Source organism: Salmo salar, chromosome ssa16 (genome assembly GCF_905237065.1).
Source record: "Salmo salar chromosome ssa16, Ssal_v3.1, whole genome shotgun sequence".
Taxonomy (NCBI): Eukaryota; Metazoa; Chordata; class Actinopteri; order Salmoniformes; family Salmonidae; genus Salmo; species Salmo salar.
The window spans coordinates 3,667,712-3,683,732 of record NC_059457.1 but is presented as its reverse complement, the minus strand read 5'-3'; the positions used below and the strand labels follow the sequence as shown (position 1 = coordinate 3,683,732).

The 16,021-nt window shown below is 43.6% G+C and overlaps 1 protein-coding gene across 8 annotated transcripts in view; it reads left to right on the top strand.

The window, feature by feature from the left end:
* The window catches only part of LOC106573051 (coiled-coil domain-containing protein 136), a 68,421-nt gene that overhangs the window by 47,608 nt on the left and 4,792 nt on the right, over positions 1-16,021 (top strand). For 3 of the 8 annotated variants that reach the window (XM_014147688.2, XM_045696848.1, XM_045696851.1), the window contains 5 exons: positions 1,775-2,063; positions 2,489-2,620; positions 2,924-3,004; positions 5,191-5,303; positions 5,539-5,584. In XM_014147688.2, the coding sequence (XP_014003163.1) occupies positions 1,775-2,063; positions 2,489-2,620; positions 2,924-3,004; positions 5,191-5,303; positions 5,539-5,584 (661 nt within the window). The remainder of the gene's footprint in view (positions 1-1,774; positions 2,064-2,488; positions 2,621-2,923; positions 3,005-5,190; positions 5,304-5,538; positions 5,585-16,021) is intronic. The other 5 variants (XM_045696849.1, XM_014147686.2, XR_001321249.2 and 2 more) reach the window with 5 other exon arrangements.

The window sequence follows — 16,021 nt, the reverse complement described above, 5'->3', positions numbered from 1 at the left end:
GAATATTAGCTCTCTGTGTACATCCAAGGGCCAGCCGTGCTAGTAGGAAGGTAGGAAACATTTCCACTTCGCTGACCCTCAACACTGGGGCCCCACAAGGGTGCTCAGCCCCCTCCTGTACTTCCTGTTCACCCACGGCTGTGTGGCCATGCACGCCTCCAACTCAATCATCAAGTTTGCAGACGACACAACAGTAGTGGGCTTGATTACCAACAACGACGAGACAGCCTATAGGGAGGAGGTGAGGGCACTTCGGTGTGTGGTGTCAGGAAAACAACCTCTCACTCAACGTCAACAAAACAAAGGAGATGATCGTGGACTTCAGGAAACAGCAGAGCGAGCACTCTTCCTATCCACAGCGAAGGGACAGCAGAGGAGAAGGTGGAAAGTTTTATGTTCCTTGGTGTACACAGCACAGACAAACTGAAATGGTCCAACCATACAGACAGTGTGGTGAAGAAGGCGCAACAGCGCATCTTCAACCTCAGGAGGCTGAAGAAATTTGGCTTGTCACCCAAAACCCTGACAAACCTTTACAGGTGCACAATCAAGAGCATCCTGTCGGGTGGTATCACAGCCTGGTACGGCAACTGTGCCGCCCTCAACAGCAAGGCTCTCCAGAGGGTGGTGCGGTCTGCACAACGCATCACCGGGGGCAAACTACCTGCCCTCCAGGACACCTACAGCACCCGATGTCACAAAAAGATCCTCAAGGACAACAACCACCCGAGCCACTACATGTTCACACTGCTACCATCCAGAAAGCGAGGTCAGTACAGGTGCATCAAAGCTGGGACCGAGAGACTGAAAAACAGCTTCTATCTCAAGGCCATCAGACTGCTAAACAGCGAACACGAACTCAGAGGCTGCTGCCTACATTGAGACCCAATCACTGGCCACTTTAATAAATGGATCACTAGTCACTTTAAACAATGTCACTTTAAATAATGCCACTTTAAGAAAGTTTACATATCTTACATTACTCATATCATATGTATATACTGTATTTTATACCATCTAGTGCACCTTCCCTATGCCGCTCGGCCATCGCTCATCCATATGTACATATTCTCATTCACCACTTTAGATTTGTGTGTATTAGGTAGTTGTTGGTGATTTGTTAGAATAGTTGTTAGATATTACTGCACTATCAGAACTAGAAGCACAAGCATTTTGCTACACTCGCATAAACATCTGCTAACCATGTGTATGTGACCAATAAAATTTGATTTGAGGCCGGTTGGAAGTACTGCCAAATTCTCTAAAACGACTTTGGATAGGTGGGTTATGGTAGAGAAATAAACCTTACATTCTCTGGCAACAGCTCTGGTGGACATTCCTGCAGTCAGCATGCCAATTGCACACTCCCTAAAACTTGAGACATATGTGGCTTTGTGTTGTTTGACAAAACTGCACATTTTACAGTGGCCTTTTGTTGTCCCCAGCACAAGGTGCACCTGTTTAATTATCATGCTGTTTAATCAGCTTCTTGATATGCCACACCTGTCAGGTGGATGGATTATCTTGGCAAATGAGAAATTCTCACTAACAGGGATGTAAACAAATAAGCTTTGTGTACATATGGAAAATGTCTGGGATCTTTTATTTCAGCTCATGAAACATGGGACCAACACTTTACATGTTGCGTTTATATTTTTGTTCAGTTTAGTAAAAAGCCTAAGATATAATTGTTCACCACATCAATTCATCTTCTTCTCCTTCTTTTCACCTAATCCCCTTTGTGATTTTACTCTCTCCTCTCTCTCCACACCAGCTCCAACAGCGTATATCTGTCCCTGAAGGATGGTGAGATAGCTGGTACAGGAGTGGGGGTGGGCACAGAGGAGGGGGGCATGGCGGAGAGCTATATGACCATGGTCGAGTGCCAGTCTACGAGCCCTGGCACCAACAGCCGCCTTGTGGATGCCTCCATCCAGAAGAACATTTCGTTCGATGGGAAGCCCATGACCCCCACCGGCTGGAATGGAGGATTTGGGGAGATCTTCTCACTGAGGGACCAGCTGAAACAGGCTGAGGAGAAGGCCTCGCTGGTACAGAGACAGGTATATTAGGCACCAGACTGTACCATAGTAACTATAGTAGTGGATGCTCACTGACTATTGGAGCAGTTTTAATCAGCCAGATTTAGAATTGTGCTGAAGAAAATGATAAAGCCACACAAATCAGTGGCAAAGAAAAACAACAGAGCAGCAGCTGCACAATCACTAACAAATTATTAGGCACTGCAGCAATGGACTACGGCACAATTTACAGACCTGGCCTGTAATGTGTCGGGATGAATCTCTGTTCTGAAGTGTTCAACAACTGTTCTTTCTAGGGAGTGTTTTCTTGCCACTGTGCTTCTGCTTGCTCTTTGAGGTCTAAGCCGGATTTCTGTAAAGATCTTTGTGACAGCTGTGGATGTAAAAAGGGCTTTGTTAATACATGTGATTGATTGATCCTTTATGTTCTACTCTGGCTCCCTCAGTGTGATGGGTTGAAGACGGAGCTGCGGGAACTGCAGGAACTCTATGACTGCAGCCAGAGGGAGAGGGCTGAATTGGAGGAGGAGCTACTGCACTGCAAGGCAGAGCTCGAGAGGTTGGCTGGAGGGTGGCAGGTGAGAGGTCACACTGGGGTTAGAGGTCAGGTGTCACCATAGTGATAGGAGTTAATAACGGTATATTGCATAGCTATCAGGAGGCTTTTTGGGTTTGTTCTGATTGTTTCTGACTGTTTTTTGACTTCAACATTTCCCCGCTTGAGATTTTTGACTGTTGTGTTTTATAAAAACGTTCAAGTTTACGCAAATGAAAACAAGAAATACAGCACACACATCACACCTATTCTGTGTCTGTTTATTCCACATGTTATGTGTATAGATACTGTTGAAATATTTTTATTTTAACCTTTATTTAAGCAGGGAAATCCCATTGAGACCAAGGCCACTTATACATGGGAGCCTTGCATGTACACAATCAATACAAATGTATCAAGGCACAAGGTGAGACCCAGATGCAGACACAGGAGGCAGATGGTTGGAGTCTTAGAATGTTTATTAATCCAAAGGGGTAGGCAAGAGAATGGTCATGGACAGGCAAAAAGGTCAAAACCAGATCAGAGTCCAGGAGGTACAGAGTGGCAGACAGGCTCATGGTCAAGGCAGGCAGAATGGTCAGGCACGCGGGTACAGAAACAGGCATTTGTTATATTTTTGACTCTAAGGTGTTTGAAGATGGCCTGTTTACCTGCCATAGAGATAAAAACAGATGATTGGGGAAATCTCTGAGTAAGACATTTATTTTATTTCTTTAACTAGGCAAGTCAGTTAAGAACAAATTCTTATTTACAATAACGGCCTACCCCGGACGATGCCGGGCCAATTGTGCGCCGCCCTATGGGACTCCCAATCGCAGCCAGATGTGATATAGCCTGGATTTGAATCAGGGACTGTAATGACACCTCCTGCACTGAGATGCAGTGCTTTAGACCACTGCGCCACTCGGGAGCCCCAAGATACATATCATGAAGAAACCCTTGGGGAGAAAAAAAATGTAAAAACTATAATTATACGAGGATCAGGTCTGTTTGCTATTTCTAATGCATGCTACAGGACAGTGATCACTGAGCTAATTTGCAACGGCACCACCGGACAAGTACTTATGGGGGCAAGTTTCCAGAATTAGGTCAATCAGAGAGAAGCAAACTCCTTTCTTTTTTTTACATTAATCCATGTGTGTTCTGAAATAAGTTGAGTCAAGTAAAATATTCTTAAAATGATCTGAGGCCAGGGTAAGCCAATCTATGTTAAATTCCCGTAAAACAACCAACTCAGATGACAGAAAAGACCTTACCAATAATTGTATGTGTGGGGTACAGAGATGAGGTAGTAATCCAAAATCATGTTATTATTGCACACAGAGTGAGTCCATGCAACTTATTATGTGGCTCGTCAAGCCAATTCTTACTTATTTCGGCTTACCATAACAAAGGGGTTGAATACTTATTGACGCAAAACATTTCAGCTTTTCATTTTTAATCAATTTGTAAAAATGTCTAAAACATAATTCAACATTACGGGGTATTGTGTGTAGGCCATTGACAAAAAAGTCTCAATTTAATACAATTTAAATTCAGGCTGTAGCACAACAAAATGTGGAAAAGGTCAAAGGGTGTGAATACTTTCTGAAGGCACTGTATATCAATATACATACATATGTGTTTATATACATAATTGACTGTATATTATAATATGCTTTGATATAAGCTGACAATGACTGTCAGATCATATCAGAGAACATGCTTGAGGGCTATGAACTCTGTCTGTATGTGGCACTGCAAATTGCCCTCCACTTGTCTGTCATGCCCTCCCTATGGCAGCACTGTCCCTTGTGTCAAACTGTCTGCCTGTCCCAGTCTACAAATACTGTCCCTGTGCTTTGTACTATATGTCCACACACTTTGTGTTTACCGTGGACATGGGAAATTATATTAAAAAAAAATGTTTTTACCTTTATTGAACTAGGCAAGTCAGCGAAGATTTTTTTTTGATTTACAATGATGGCCTAGCCCAGCTCAGACAACGCTGTGTGCCGCCCTATGGGTCTCCCAATCACAGCCAAATGTGATTCAGCCTGGATTTGAACCAGGGACTGTAGTGACACCTCTTGCACTGAGATGAAGTACTTTAGACTGCTGCACCACTCGAGAGCCCCAATGAATGAGGAAAGAGTTAGGAGATTTTCACCATGTGTTTCAACATCTTGTTTTGTGTCACTATTTTTCATTTTTGATTGTTGTTTGTTTTGTCACCACAGACAATTTCAGTCACATATGCACATAAACAATCACATGCATTGTACTAATATATTTCATTATTTTTTTCTTAAAATCTTTGTCAAAATATGGTGGCTTACCTTGGCATAATAAATTCGTATGTACTGTCGATCAGTCGAATTGACGGAATCTATCTATCTAGCTTTCCATCCCTACCCTATTTGTATCAGTCCATACCATAACTCCCCTACCCCTTCATAGCAAGGTCATATCATGTTTCATTTTGGATTCATTTGAGTGATTTGTGGTGTCCATATGTAAACGTTTTTGCCCTCCACTCATTTATTATTTTGTTTTCTCCATTGCCCCTCCATCTTCATCCACCCCCTCCCTCCTTTTCTTCCCCTAATCCAGAGCAACATCCATTCGTCTGAGTCCCCTGTTCTCTCCATCCCCTTCATAGGAATGATTGTAATATTGGGAGTGGTTTGGTGCTGGTTCTCCGAGCTGGCGTTCCAGAAAGCAAGGTAGGAGGAAGGATACTTCTCTGTCTGTCGGTCCTCTGCACTTTGTTATGTCCATATAGATAGTTACTGTACATAAAGTTAAGGCCCTATCTTAAAGTAAAGTAACTTGCAGGGGAATGGAAGCATTTTACAAGGTAGGCCATATAAAACAATCTAAACAAACCCTAAATACATGTTCTAAGTGTTTGTCATACAGAAACTGCTACTTTGAATAACTTTGAATATCTTTTTCCAGAGCCAATGCTAATTTGGGACTAGGCCCTGCCATTAAAATTGCCATGGTAATGACGCAAGCTGCAACTTCATTGACTGGGTCCAAACATTTGGAACGTTGATTTATTATTGTACAGTAAGGGGAGTGAGAGCTCTCACATCCAAATATTAAAGGGTTTCCACCCTAGAAATGAAAAGTGTTACATCATCATGATAATTGTGTGTAACTACATTTGTTAGCTAGCTGTATAGCTAGCAAGCTTGACCAGAGAGAGAGCACTGGGGGTTTTGAAGTCAATTTATCTGCAACAGATTTCCATAACGATTTTCATTTTTTTTTATTTAACCTTTGTTTAACTAGGCAAGCCAGTTAAGAACAAATTCTTATTTACAATGACGGATTGATCAGAAATACAGTGTAGAAATTGTTCATGTTGTAAATGACTATTGTAGCTGGAAATGGCTGATTGTACGGCTATGTAGATATTACATAAAACAGAGGCCCATTATCAGCAACCATCACTCCTGTGTTCTGATGGCACGTTGTGTTAGCTAATCCAAGTTTTTCATTTTAAAAGGCTAATTGATCATTAGAAAACCCTTTTGCAATTATGTTAGCACAGCTGAAAATAAATACTACCCGCAAAACACCAGTCTCAACGTCAACAGTGAACAGGAAACTCCGGGATGCTGGCCTTCTAGGTAGAGTATCCTATGTCCAGTGTCTGTGTTCTTTTGCCCATTTTAATCTTTTCTTTTTGTTGGCCAGTCTGAGATATGGCTTTTTCTTTGCAACTCTGCCTAGAAGGCCAGAATCCCGGAGTCGCCTCTTCACTGTTGACGTTGAGAATGGTGTTTTGCGGGTACTATTTAATGAAGCTGCCAGTTGAGGACTTGCCTTTGTTATAACTATGAAACAGAAAGCATTGGTGTTGGATCCCGGTATAAGCTTCTTCTTATAACTACAAAATACAAATAAATACCCCAACCACCAAAAAGTACAGTCAGTAAGATGCATAGTCAAGTGACAAAAACATCAGTAGCCTAAACATCATTACAAGCACCAAGTGTGCTTGATAATGGAGAATATCATCACAAACGCAATAATGGCATTATGAATATAAGTGTTGATATGACAGCAGTCAAAAAGTCAGTTATCAGTTGGAACATGTCCATGTCACATAGCCTAATCAACGAAAGCTATTGGTGCACTGTTGATTTTATGTCTTGCTTGAGATGTAGGGCCGGCTCCCTCAGTGATGACATTTGTGGTGATAATAGCCCGTAAAATTTTCACCGGCTTGTTCTATTCCAAACCCTGCCATCCTCTCTCCTGTCTCAACTTTTCATTTGGTGGTGGCGTGGGCACCTGCACAGTGCAGACAGTTCTAGCTTTTTTTTTAGCTTAGGTTTCGGAGGTGTAGATTCAGGTTGAGGCTCAGAATCAGAAGAATACTAAACAGAGAAGTCATCATGATTAATTTCTTCCCCTCCATTAGAAGTCGTTTTCATTCAGATTTTGTAGAAATGCTAACGAGTGCATCCATTCGTCTTGGTCTTCGTGACATTGTAAATGATGCACGCTCTCACTGTGTACTCCAAGTAGGCCAGAGTAGACTGATATAGTGCGTAACATTTTGAGATTAGAATTAGAATTGTTCAATACAATATAATGGCCCGCCCTGTTCTTCATTCACAATTGGCGATTACATAATTATGCATACTTCACTTCCATTTTCCCATATCATACTTTAGCCTACTTCGTGTATTTAATCTCTTACTATACTGAACAAAAATATAAAACGCAACCTGCAACAATTTAAAAGCTTTTGCTGAGTTACAGTTTATGTAAGGAAATCAGTCAATGGAAAAACATTCATTAGGCCCTAATCTATGGATTTCACATGACTGGGCAGACAATCAGAGTGAGTTTGGCATCATCGACTATCAGCAGAAGGAGGGGATCAGGCCCTAATGTCGAGAGAAGGTGGGGCAACGGGGAAAACCATATATGACATGCCATCCTAAAACTGTCTATAACACCAGTTCTGTTAGTGATATTAAGATTCTAACAATGGCAAGGACAGAGTGGGGCATGACTTTAAAAATTGCACAGTAATAAATTCCTTACATTCATGAGCAGTCCAAATGACTGCTTTAGAAGTTCTATTGTGGGTTTTATAGTAACGACAGGTAACTATACAAATGTGTTAGCCTGACTGTTAATGTGGCATGAACACAACCAGGCATGGTGTTTTCATCTGATTGTAAAACAAATAACTTAGTAGTAATAGGTTACCTTCACACGTTAGTCCAAAATAGCATCAGATCGACTGAAACAGTGCCCTTCTGTCTTGTAGCCCAATGTATCTGATGTGGTTTGGTCAAAAAATGATGTCATGCCATACTCTTTTAGTCCAGATATCATCAGATACATGGGCTACACATACTGAGATAGAGAGATGCTGTTTCGCTTGCTCAGATGCTTTATCTGACAATGATGGGTCTTTCTGACAGCGCCTGTCTCAGTCAAATAAATGATCAATATTTAAATATTTTATTTGGACAGGCAAGGAGGTACGTTAGGGTGGGCCAGGACCCCTAAGGCCCGCCCATAACACCGGCTCTGCCCTGGCTGTACATGTAGGCAATAAATTGCAAAGCAGGACATCGCTGTTTCCCATTGAGCTAAACTCTTTGAAAATGGCAAGTTTACGTTCTCATCCATAAACGCACGTCAAGTGCAAGTGTGCTGTTCAGCAATTCACATCAGCAGGATAGGGGGCATTTTCATTAGGAGGGATGTTTACTGTGGTCGCTAAAATAATAATTATAATCACTGTTAAATAAAGGTTAAATAATTTTTTTTTTTTAAAGATAATTTTAAATATTATGGGGACACCTATACATTTGACAGCCATGCACGAGTTATCAGTAAAGCCTATTATTGAATAGACATATCTTCACACCTATAATAAAAACCTCCAGACTTCCTTCATAAGAGTCAATAGAAAATAAAAACTATAATAAAATAAGAATTACAGGGGGCATTTTGGAAAAATTTATCCTGTGTAAATCGTCCTCTGAAACAACGCACCAGCTGATGTAATAATAACGTAAAGGGGGGAAAGTAGATGTCATTTCTTACCGGTATGGGACACCCAATGTGTGCAGATCTTTTTTTTTTATAAAGCCGGTTTGGAGCGAGCAGTCGCACTACGCTTCGCTCCACAGGTAATATTACACTTCACTACATTACAACGGCTTGATTTGTTTGATCTGAGCAATTCTTCTTAGCTAGCTACATAGCCGTCTTTGTATCAAAGATAATTGTGTAGTTTAGAGTAATTATCGAGGCTAGCTATCTTCGTCCTCCTAATGTAGTCAACACTGCTAGCTGCTAGCTAGCTAGTCATCACTGCTAGCTAGCCAACTTCTACCGACTAGCAGCACTGTAGAAACTATTACATTACAACGTAACGACTTGATTAGTGTGGTGTTAGTGTTAGTTAGCCAGCTACTAACATAGTTGTCTTTGCTGTCTCTGTATCTAAGATAATTGTGTAGTTTGAGTAATTATCGAGGTGAGCTAGTCAGCCGCGACGCGGCGCCAGACTTAGTCAACACACCTAGTCATCATTAACCCACTGCTAGCTAGCCAACCGTTACCGACTAGCAGCGCTGTAGATACTAATACTTTACAACGGAACGATTTGACTAGTGCAGTGTTAGCTAGCTAGCTACTTAGTTGTCTTTGTCATAGCTTGATAATTGTGTAGTTTAGTAATTATCGAGGTTAGCTAGCCAGCCATCGAGGTTAGCTAGCCAGCTATTTCCGTCCCCCGCGACGCCATTTTTCCTAACCCAGCCAACTATTACCGACGAGCAGCATTGTAGAAACTAAATACATTACAAGGAACGTCTTGATTAGTGTTATGTTAGCTAGCTAGCTACAAAGTTGCTTTGTATCATGACAAGGTGTAGTACTGAAACTATCGAGGTTACCTAGCCAGCTACACGTTCAAAGTCAACAACGCAGCCACTGCTAGCTAGCCTACTCCACCAGCCAGCAGTACTGTTTCATTTGTCATTTTAGTCAATAAGATTTTTGCAACGTAAGCTTAACTTTCTGAACATTCGAGACGTGTAGTCCACTTGTCATTCCAATCTCCTTTGCATTAGCGTAGCCTCTTCTGTAGCTTGTCTACTATGTGTCTGTCTATCCCTGTTCTCTCCCCTCTGCACAGGCCATACAAACGCTCCACACCACGTGGCCGCTGCCACTCTAACCTGGTGGTCCCAGCGCGCACGACCCACGTGGAGTTCCAGGTCTCCGGCAGCCTCTGGAACTGCCGGTCTGCGGCCAACAAGGCTGAGTTCATCTCAGCCTATGCTACCCTCCAGTCCCTAGACTTCCTGGCGCTGACGGAAACATGGATTACCACAGATAACACTGCTACTCCTACTGCTCTCTCCTCGTCTGCCCACGTGTTCTCGCATACCCCTAGAGCATCGAGCCAGCGGGGTGGTGGCACTGGAATCCTCATCTCTCCCAAGTGGACATTCTCTCTTTCTCCCCTGACCCATCTGTCTATCTCCTCATTTGAATTCCATGCTGTCACAGTTACCAGCCCTTTCAAGCTTAACATCCTTATCATTTATCGCCCTCCAGGTTCCCTTGGAGAGTTCATCAATGAGCTTGACGCCTTGATAAGTTCCTTTCCTGAGGATGGCTCACCTCTCACAGTTTTGGGTGACTTTAACCTCCCCACATCTACCTTTGACTCCTTCCTCTCTGCCTCCTTCTTTCCACTCCTCTCCTCTTTTGACCTCACCCTCTCACCTTCCCCCCCTACTCACAAGGCAGGCAATACGCTTGACCTCATCTTTACTAGATGCTGTTCTTCCACTAATCTCATTGCAACTCCCCTCCAAGTCTCCGACCACTACCTTGTATCCTTTTCCCTCTCGCTCTCATCCAACACTTCTCACTCTGCCCCTACTCGGATGGTATTGCGCCGTCCCAACCTTCGCTCTCTCTCTCCCGCTACTCTCTCCTCTTCCATCCTATAATCTCTTCCCTCTGCTCAAACCTTCTCCAACCTATCTCCTGATTCTGCCTCCTCAACCCTCCTCTCCTCCCTCTCTGCATCCTTTGATTTCCTCTGTCCCCTATCCTCCAGGCCGGCTCGGTCCTCCCCTCCTGCTCCGTGGCTCGACGACTCACTGCGAGCTCACAGAACAGGGCTCCGGGCAGCCGAGCGGAAATGGAGGAAAACTCGCCTCCCCTGCGGACCTGGCATCCTTTCACTCCCTCCTCTCTACATTTTCCTCTTCTGTCTCTGCTGCTAAAGCCACTTTCTACCACTCTAAACTCCAAGCATCTGCCTCTAACCCTAGGAAGCTCTTTGCTACCTTCTCCTCCCTCCTGAATCCTCCTCCCCCCCCTCCCTCTCTGCGGATGACTTCGTCAACCATTTTGAAAAGAAGGTTGACGACATCCGATCCTCGTTTGCTAAGTCAAACGACACCTCTGGTCCTGCTCACACTGCCCTACCCTGTGCTTTGACCTCTTTCTCCCCTCTCTCTCCAGATGAAATCTCGCGTCTTGTGACGGCCGGCCGCCCAACAACCTGCCCACTTGACCCTATCCCCTCCTCTCTTCTCCAGACCATTTCCGGAGACCTTCTCCCCTACCTCACCTCGCTCATCAACTCATCCTTGACCGCCGGCTACGTCCCTTCCGTCTTCAAGAGAGCGAGAGTTGCACCCCTTCTGAAAAAACCTACACTCGATCCCTCCGATGTCAACAACTACAGACCAGTATCCCTTCTTTCCTTTCTCTCTAAAACTCTTGAACTTGCCGTCCTTGGCCAGCTCTCTTGCTATCTCTCTCAGAATGACCTTCTTGATCCTAATCAGTCAGGTTTCAAGACTAGGCATTCAACTGAGACTGCTCTTCTCTGTGTCACGGAGGCTCTCCACACTGCTAAAGCTAACTCTCTCTCCTCTGCTCTCATCCTTCTAGACCTATCTGCTGCCTTTGATACTGTGAACCATCAGATCCTCCTCTCCACCCTCTCCGAGCTGGGCATCTCCGGCGCGGCCCACGCTTGGATTGCGTCCTACCTGACAGGTCGCTCCTACCAGGTGGCGTGGCGAGAATCTGTCTCCGCACCACGTGCTCTCACCACTGGTGTCCCCCAGGGCTCTGTTCTAGGCCCTCTCCTATTCTCGCTATACACCAAGTCACTTGGCTCTGTCATATCCTCACATGGTCTCTCATATCATTGCTATGCAGATGACACACAATTAATCTTCTCCTTTCCCCCTTCTGACAACCAGGTGGCGAATCGCATCTCTGCATGTCTGGCAGACATATCAGTGTGGATGACGGATCACCACCTCAAGCTGAACCTCGGCAAGACGGAGCTGCTCTTCCTCCTGTGGAAGGACTGCCCGTTCCATGATCTCGCCATCACGGTTGACAACTCCCTTGTGTCCTCCTCCCAGAGTGCTAAGAGCCTCGGCGTGACCCTGGACAACACCCTGTCGTTCTCCACTAACATCAAGGCGGTGACCCGATCCTGTAGGTTCATGCTCAACAACATTCGCAGAGTACGACCCTGCCTCACACAGGAAGCGGCGCAGGTCCTAATCCAGGCACTTGTCATCTCCGTGCTGGATTACTGCAACTCGTTGTTGGCTGGGCTCCCTGCCGGTGCCATTAAACCCCTACAACTCATCCAGAACGCCGCAGCCCATCTGGTGTTCAACCTTCCCAAGTTCTCTCACGTCACCCCGCTCCTCCGCTCTCTCCACTGGCTTCCAGTCGAAGCTCGCATCCGCTACAAGACCATGGTGCTTGCCTACGGAGCTGTGAGGGGAACGGCACCTCCGTACATTCAGGCTCTGATCAGGCCCTACACCCAAACAAGGGCACTTCGTTCATCCACCTCTGGCCTGCTCGCCTCCCTACCTCTGAGGAAGCACAGTTCCCGCTCAGCCCAGTCAAAACTGTTCGCTGCTCTGGCACCCCAATGGTGGAACAAGCTCCCTCACGACGCCAGGACAGCGGAGTCAATCACCACCTTCCGGAGACACCTGAAACCCCACCTCTTTAAGGAATACCTGGGATAGGATAAAGTAATCCTTCTAACCCCCCCTTAAAAGATTTAGATGCACTATTGTAAAGTGGTTGTTCCACGGGATATTATAAGGTGAATGCACCAATTTGTAAGTCGCTCTGGATAAGAGCGTCTGCTAAATGACTTAAATTTTAAAAAAATGTTAAATGTAATCATATAATTACATATAGAATCCCTATTCATTTCAGATGTGATCTCTGTGGGCCTAGTAGCTTAAAGATTTGTCACATCACTTTTAACATACAATAGACCTTCCTTTTAAAATCGGTGGCGTTTCGGGAAGCTCATTTTCACCATAAACATGCACCTTTATAATAAAGCATTCCATGCATACTCGCATTTGCAGACTTATGTGACATAGCCTACTATTCCTAATGTGATGATTAGATTGGATAATCATAATTTAGGCTAATAATATAAGTCAATCACTGGCCGCAAAGAAAGACAGAGCATAGTGGTGTAGAGTACTAGGCCGAGGCTATATGCATATCAGATACATTTCTTGTTGACCTTTTCTAAACACATTTCATGCAATTCTACTAGACTTTAGAGTAGGCTAGCCTACTCTGCTGACACTGATAAACAGATTAATAAAAATGATATTGTCTGAACCATATTGTAATGGCAGGCCTCGAACCCTCAACCTTCTGGCCCGCTATCGACTGCGCCAAGGATATAGCTAAGCAACTCTTGGTTACGTCTTGGTTGGACTGGCGTCTCGGATTGGTGGGCGATTGCTATTCTTGGTTACTTCTTGGTTGCAGACGGCGATATGATTGGTTGTCGCAACCAGAAATGTCCTCGACTCACGGTTGTCAGGGGGTGCCCAGGGTATAGCTCATCAGTTGAGGTTGCGACACCAGGAATTAAAGAGTGTAGCGAATTCGTGGGGCATTTTCTACCAAGAATGAACATACTCGCCGATGCCGACCCTGTATCGAACCCCTACACGGCTGCTGTATTTAGCCTCAAATCATTTTTAATGCTTTCTTTTCCTTACCGTGACAATCTGAGAGTAGAAAGGAATCGGGCTTCATCCGATAATCCTCGTTCCTCTCAAATACAGGCTGGAAGGGCTGAAAAGTAGAACTATTAATTTAATTAGATCAATAGATTTAAACACCATCAAAATACGCTCCTTTGTTTTACTTATCTATTATCTCCATAAACTAAACATCATCATTAATGAAAATAATAGCTCCAGATTAGTATGAAAATAGTGGGGTTGACAGACTATTTTGATGGTCAAAGTCATCGGATGTTAAACTAGCTAACGTTACGTTACTTCTGTGTCGATAAGATTGGTTGTCGCAACCAGAAATTTCCTCGACTCGCCGTTGTCAGGGGGTGCCCCAAAAGCATGAGTCGATATCCGCGCTTATAAACCCAGGATAGTTACAATACTTTATTTATTTCACCTTTATTTAACCAGGTAGGCAAGTTGAGAACAAGTTCTCATTTGCAACTGCGACCTGGCCAAGATAAAGCAAAGCAGTTCGACACAAACAACAACACAGAGTTACACATGGAGTAAACAAACATACAGTCAATAATACAGTAGAAAAATAAGTCTATATACAGTGTGACTGTATACTCCCTCCTTTCAAAGAGCGCGCTCACCGGCCAAGCACATGCACGTTCGTGGATGCAAGGTCCGATCACTTCTGACACCGATGTAATGAAACGGGCAGGGAAGTAGGTCTTGAACCCTCAACCTCTGTCCCGAAGTCCAGCGCGCTATCGACTGTCGATATCCGTGCTTATAAACCCAGGGTCGTATAAAATAATAGGACTATGAAAAGGGGAGACCCAAATACGATATGACATCAATCTAACCTGGAGGAGGAAATTCATGTCCAAAAACAAACAAAAGTGGCACTGATCCAATGATAAAGACAGTGAATATGCACACTGGGGGATATCTATGGCCAATGTTCTCCGCTGGTGCCAATATGAGACGCCACTTACTGTTTGCACAATTAAGTTGAGAATGTTAATAATTAAAGATAGATTGGAGTCTTCTCATTGTCATCTCTTTACAGCAATAGCCATTTGCTTTCCAGTTTTTCAGTGATTGTATTTTTTTTAATAATCAATATATCCTTACAGTTACTAAACAATAACTAAACAATAATCTATTTGGTAATTGCGGGCCCTTCCGACTGTAGGCAATGCGATTTAAAACAATCCACAGCTTTAAAAAAAAAAAGAAGCTCTCTAATGATCCTCTGTGGGCCAAATCATGCTTTCTGGTGTAGTAGCCTATTTTGAATAATTTAATGTATTTATGTATAGACAGGAGTAGGCTAATTAGGCTATGTACTTTTGGCAATTCAATTTACTTTAGGGAAAGCTTAGCTTCTCCTAGTTTTATGGGCGTGCTGCCTATGCCTTTTAATGCAGCATAAACACAACCAGTCATGATGTTTTCAACCGGCGATTGTCAAATAATCACTTAAAAAAGACACTCCTGTAGGCTACCCGTGCAAAATATTTCCAGCATCCAAACCCTGACAGTGCACTGTGCACCCGCAATTTGATAAATGGAAAGATACATCTGTTACAAAACACCTACGTGTATTATGACATTCTGCGATTATTATTAGGCCTACACTTGTAGCTTGAATTGATACGTCCACTGTTGTCCGCAAGAGCCTTGGTCTCGGCCACTCATCTCTGCCTTGGCAAAAATTTTCATGAAGTGTTCTCGTCGAACCACAACGCAATTTGAAGCGTATACCATCCGGCTTCAAGTCAATTCGCCAATTTTTCATGCGGCTGACATGCAGTAATGTTAATGGTGGAATAGCCTGTAGTGTTTTGGCATTTTGTTTTAGATGTGATAGGCTCACGTTTTACCGGTACGGCATATCCCCACTATTTATTTTGCTGGGACACTGGCCTATACCGGCTTACTCTTACCCTTGATTGCGTAACTTATGGCCTAATATAGTCCTGTCAGAATAGGCTTTAGTCTTATCAATTAGCCTACACTAATATCCATTAAAAATAATCTGCAATTCTGTTGTAAAATATACCAACAATAGCCTAACTGTCAATCCCATATTCACGAAATTCGCCGGTTTAGGTTGCACATCAGAATATCTTATATTGATTATGTATTCTTGTTTGTACGTTCAAAACGCAGGGCTTTTTAGCAGTTTTTCAAATACAGCCTGGAGTTAGGTAGGCAACTCTCTTAAAAACAGTAGGCTAATAACATCCTTCATTGGATTTTGTTGTAGGCCTTGTGCAAGATAATTGTCAAATTGATCAAATGTAAAGGAAGCTTTATGTGAGTTGAGGGCTTGCGAAGTTCACATTGCATACAGCACCCGTCATCCCAACATCTGATGT